This window comes from Physcomitrium patens, chromosome 12 (genome assembly GCF_059467195.1).
Source record: "Physcomitrium patens ecotype Gransden chromosome 12, ASM5946719v1, whole genome shotgun sequence".
Taxonomy (NCBI): Eukaryota; Viridiplantae; Streptophyta; class Bryopsida; order Funariales; family Funariaceae; genus Physcomitrium; species Physcomitrium patens.
In genome coordinates, this window is record NC_143421.1 from 14,061,814 (window position 1) to 14,067,548 (window position 5,735).

General features: G+C 46.1%; 1 protein-coding gene across 5 annotated transcripts; it reads right to left on the minus strand.

Moving 5' to 3' along the window:
• Positions 1-346: 346 nt before the first annotated feature.
• On the minus strand, positions 347-5,111 carry LOC112290051 (uncharacterized protein At2g34160). 5 transcript variants are annotated; one of them, XM_090254948.1, is made up of 7 exons: positions 4,490-4,592; positions 3,180-3,440; positions 2,551-2,751; positions 1,403-1,451; positions 1,104-1,166; positions 803-867; positions 347-598 (listed from the first exon to the last, which is right to left on the minus strand). In XM_090254948.1, exons 3-7 carry the CDS (start codon positions 2,665-2,667, stop codon positions 497-499), a joined length of 396 nt encoding a protein of 131 aa, XP_090111074.1. In that variant the 5' UTR covers positions 2,668-2,751; positions 3,180-3,440; positions 4,490-4,592; the 3' UTR covers positions 347-496. The 5 variants fall into 5 exon arrangements, with proteins under 5 accessions (XP_090111074.1, XP_024391746.1, XP_024391744.1 ...); XM_024535978.3 differs by lacking the exons at positions 3,180-3,440; positions 4,490-4,592 and adding an exon at positions 4,749-5,111; XM_024535976.2 differs by lacking the exon at positions 3,180-3,440.
• Between the last annotated feature and the right edge of the window lie 624 nt (positions 5,112-5,735).

Sequence of the window (5,735 nt, forward strand, 5' to 3'; positions counted from 1 at the left end):
AGTCACTTGAGTGCATACCCACGAATAAATTGAAACCCAGTCACAGTGGAGGAAGCTTAACCAAGACTAAAATAAATCCATCGCCACACACAACGAATGCAACACTTGGAAACCACACGTGACCATTGACCTTCGGACGCGAGGTAATGTGAGGAAAGACTTATCCATCACCATTTCCCAATGTTTCATTCAAAATCCGTGCTCAAATGCCACATTCACGTATCAAGTGACGACTTATCAAGCTGTCCACATTCACGTACTTGGTTGCAAGAGGGAGGCCAAAAAGAGTCAATCAACACTTGAAATGCAAGTCTCACTGCACAAACGGGTTGTCGCTGACAAAATATCGTATAATCACCCTGGCAAAATTGTCCGATGTGCTCAAGGGCATCAAAGATTTCATTGAACTTTGAAGCTGTCAAAATCGACATGTACAATGTATGGAGGGAGATGTGAGCCACTGTCTACTCTACACCTAACTACAGGGAAGTCTACGTCAGGGGCCAACCTGATCCTCCTCAGGAGCTAACTCTCGCTCTTCTGCTGCAGCGGCCATCAACTCATCGAAGTGTTCCGACTTTCCCAGAATAATCTCGACCTGCCCAACCCAAATCAAATCGTCGACCTCAGTTATTAGGTGTCCTGGATTAACTACAGAATCATCAGACCAACAAAACACCAAACGAGATTTTAAAAGCTCCAATCCACATCAACTGCGAGTTAGCGGCGAGCTGAAACTCCTTGCCACAACTAAAAGTCCACGGATTCCCCACTGGATACGAAATATATCCAAAAACTATACCTTAGCTTTTTGAATGGGCCGACCCCTGGTCTCATCTTTCATGTCCACCGTTGAGGTTAGAATTCCTGCGCACACGAACCAAACACGAGTCCATGTCAAACACACGAAGCTCGCACGCACATCTAGAAAATACAAGGTAACAATCCTGCAATACTGAACACTTCCGAGTGCAAAATCAACCGACAAATCACAGAATATCACATTTATAGCTTCCGCCTATTTACTGCAGCGTTCAATATCTCGTAAGCGCATAATTGGTTCAACTTGAAAATCTAAGATGTGTGACCCTCGAAACACTTACTCTTCTCGATTGCCAAACCGTTGTTCTTTAGTATCTCAGCCACCGTGACCACCGTAGCAATTGCTGCAGGATTGCCGTGAACGTTGAAACATCAGTGGGATCTTGCTGTCTACCTCTAATGTAATCCTCAAGCACGTCAAATTGACATGACAGACGAACGATAGCGCGCACAAACAAACTACATGTAAACCGACATTCAGCACAAAACTAAGAACCACCGACAGTGACGATGACATCCGATGCCACATACATGAAATCGTTTAAAAAACCACAGGGTATTCGAATTCTTATGTACGCACCCATTCCCAAGGCTGACAATTCCACTTCTTCATGCTGTTGCATATATCTCTGCATAACAGAGACACTTGTTGTCAATACATTGCATCTTCTGGAACCATCTGATCACCAATATCCTTCCATATTGCACGAACAGTTTCACCGATCACCTCCTCTGATCCATTCACATCTATGCTGGAGATAAACAACCACGACTATAACAGCAGCACATCCTGTGTATAATCCCTCAAAATAGGGTGATCAGCTGTGAAACAGAATGAGAACTTCGGGAGTTCTCCTAAAGAAGCCGGGTAGGCCAGCATACAGCCGGCACTCTAAGACATGTTATCCCTTACCAAACCATCGGCGCTAAAACTTGCAACATCGTCATATTAAACTACTGCTCAAACTAAGAAATTCAAAGTGATAACTCGGTCTCAAAACCACGGTAAATCCCTAGTTCAGCACTATCTAAAAGCATCAGTGCTAACAAATACAAATGAGTATTTGTATTTGTATTTGTTACAAAACAATTCGCACGTATTAGTAGCTAGGAGGGGCTGCAAACATAGACCACGTAAACCTTCAACCAGAAACACGCGCACTAGTACTCCACAGAGATGCTTTGGACAGACCACGTTCTGCCCTCGCCCTGACTCGTGTTCCGAAAGAAAGAACACACTCGAGGTTGGATGTGCAGCGCATCTATACAAATAGTCTGAAGTAGGTTCGAACTTGGCGAACTAGGAAAAGCATTACCCTCTGCGTCTACTGGCTGCGACTAACATCCTCCTAAATGTGAATCTCGTGCACCTCCGCACGACGAAACTCAAACCCCGTCTCAGACGCCAAGAATAAATACGCCTCAAGCTCCAACCACCATTACTTACGCACTATCTCCCGAACTAAGTTGCAACCATTCCACCTCATAAAGGGGCAGATGACCACCGAGTTCACATAGCTCTAAATCAATGACATTTATACCGATCGTCTTCAATCTGCCATTGAAGGTTCCAGCAGTCGACAAAACCGACCAGAATCACATGCCGAGGTTGGAGCCTGTGAAAATGGGACGTTGCTACTCAAATCTAAAAAGTATACGATCGATCCACGCCATCCCCGACCGTGAAAGACCGGTCGGAAAAACACAACGAAGATGTCAACTGGTTACCTTCGCAAGGTTGACATAAAAGAATAATGGTTTCTTGGTGTTCGAAACTTGAATCCGGTTCTTCTTGTGCGCATCATACACGCTCATATCAGCCACCCCTTCTGTTATTTCCTCCATCTTCAACCGACACAGAAAGCGTTCCCTTCAAAAACCAGTGCTAAACTGAAAAATGCGCTTCCACAGAAAGCTACTTCACACCCCCTGCATCCAACCACATACTCTGATTAGTGACCTCAAAACTCCATAGCCATGTTCAACGCTCCGACATGGAGCGGAGACGCAACTTCCATAACCACCTCAACTTCACAGGATGTCAAAAATCGGTAAGAACCGGGTCACGTAGATGTTAATTCCAGCGGCACGGCCATGTCCAGAGTCATCACACACTATCATGCCACATGTCCATACGCTACCGATTCCCTCAATGCCAACGCTTGAGCATTCGAGGCGCCGGAAACGCCCTGAAAAACTTAACATGAACTAGGAACACCACAAGATCGAACCACAAATCCTTGATGTGTGAGATTCGCTTCTCCTTGTTCCAGTTGAGTTACCGATTCAATCCATTTAAAATACTACGCCAAATTCAATCCCTCCAAAAGCAACCAAGACAAGGCTCAAGCTCGCACTTCACTGAAGCAACTTCGGCAACGTAGTCATGCCATCATGACCTTGGCTCGGGATGCTTTCCCACACAAGCTCGCTCATCGTCAAGCTACAAAGAACCGACCAAGGTACAACATCAACGAACACAAACGTTTTATATCCCGCTTAATGAGCTTGGATCCCGTTCTCCGTAAAAACTATACTCTTCCTTCGCAGAAACTTAACCTCGTAACCCTTAAATGACACCCTTCGCCAGGATTGAGTGACATGCGGCCAGAAGCGACCTGCGATTGCACTACGACAATTGTGATCAACATATGCCCGGAACTCGACCACCTACAACGCCCTCTCATGCGCTTCCGTCAAATTTTCAACCGAAAATATCAAAATGGAGGCGGCAACATGATCAACAGTGAGGTTCGGTCCTTCACGTCAGATTTCACGTTCTCGACACCAGCGTGGTCGGCTCAAGGAATCGTTCGGCTCAAAAACTATGAATATTAAAATAACAATAATAATAACGTATATATATATATATATATATATATATATATATATATATATATATATATATATATATCTGCGTGCCATCCCGACTCAGAATCGAAAGCCTTGCGAAAAGGCTACACCCCGACCCGACACATCATAGTTGGAGACTCTCGTGTACAGCAGGCAATAGCAAGCGTGCGCGTTTTGAACAAGATATTACGCCTTTCTCGCCAAGAAGGCATCTCGAACTTCTAACAAGCGGCAAGAACATTGCACCCTCCAATCACTCGCACATTCAGCCTATCATCGAGTTGTGCTAATATTGCTATGTAGGTCGGCACCTCGTTCCTGTTGCAGAACAAGTTGCATTGCGCAGACATTGCATGGATAACTCTCGTCTCACCGCTACATCCTTCGCCAGCAAAATACCTAGCCTCTCAAGAACTCCCTACACACCAAGCTCTTCCCAAACCGCATATCCCCCGAGCCTGAGCCACCTGCATAACCACGTTATCCAAGAACTGCGCGCAAGCCAAGTGCCTCCTCTCCCGGCGCACACATGGAACCTCCCCCACACGCACCAAGACGCTGCGCACCACCACAAACCAGACAAAACCCCTCGAACCTCCCACACCTCTTCAGAGAACGCGAATAGCATCACTCCCCTCAGTCCCAATCCCTGCCAAAAGAACTCGCCGCGCCGAACGCCAATACGAAAATACAACAAAACAAACAAAACAACTAAACAAATACGCACTCCGCGAGATCCAGATCGCACCGACTTCAGCAAACAGAGAAACGCCAAACAAGCACGCATCGAACAGACAGGCGAGGCGGGCATCACCTGACGACCCGAGCTCTAGCGCGCAATCCTCCCGAGCGGCACCGGCAACTAACAGCGTCGCTCGCAACCCGAAAGCTCAGCTTAGGTCACGGTGGTGGCAACAATGCGAAATAGCGGGCGACCGAGAGAGCGTGACGTGAGAATTGAAGAATGCAGGAAGGCAGTGGTGAAAGGGCGGAAACCGTGGGGGGGGGGGGGGAGGGGGTGAGGAGAGGGAAAAGAAAGGGGAAAAATGGGCCAACGGTAAAGCTATTCTCACTTTGTGGTGGTCGAGCGATGGCAGGACGCTTGCAACTCGACAATTCAGCCTCGACTCCTCGTCACGGCGCAACCGAATCCTCGAAACACGTCAACATGCCACTTACGAATGGAAAACTGGGGAAAACACGAAAAGGAAAAATAGAAAACGAGAGGGTATCGTATCGTCGAGTCGTAGGAGGAGGAGGAGTAACAAAAGAGCTGGGTAGAAGAAGATTTGGTGGCAGGCTTTGGCGTGGCATGCTTTGGCGACCCCAGCCTTCTTCCACCTCTCCACCCCACTGGGCTAGGCCAAGCTTAGCAAGCTAGAAGCTCCCAGAAACACAATTCCTCTCCTTTTGCTGCTCTCAGCTCCCCTGATATCCCTTCCCCCTGCTGGCTGCAGCATAGCATAGCATAGCATGTTATCCTTCTTGCCCAAGCCCAAGCCAAAGCCACGACAAAAGCAAACGCTCCCTCCCATTATTCCCTGCTTCTAAGTTACACTATCACATGACATGGCTTTTTCCCATTTGCATTCTCCTCCTTGCTTGTGTTGCTTTTTGAACCTCCTTTTATTCTCCTTTTCTCTTCTAGCTCCAGGTGTCTTTTGACACATGGAAACCACTCCCAATGTACATACACTCCAAAACAATCAAACAACATTTGTTTCCATTATATTCTTCCCCAATCCAACATTCACACTTGCCACCCCAAATTCCACATTGTTCAAAGACACTCACACCTTGGGTTGGGGATGTAAATAGTGTAAGAGAACAAAAATAATGGTATTATGGACTGTGTTTAAACAATATGTATGCACAAGAATAATTAAAGCTAGTTTGATCAAAATGTATCAAAAAGATATGTAAATAGTGGATGCTTTAACAACACATGCTTTGAACCACATTTCTCACTATGTTTGCATTTATTAATTCTTCAATTCTTTGATATTGCTTTGTTTTGAGCTATTTTGCACTTAGTTTTGACAAGTTTCATGTTAAAGTCA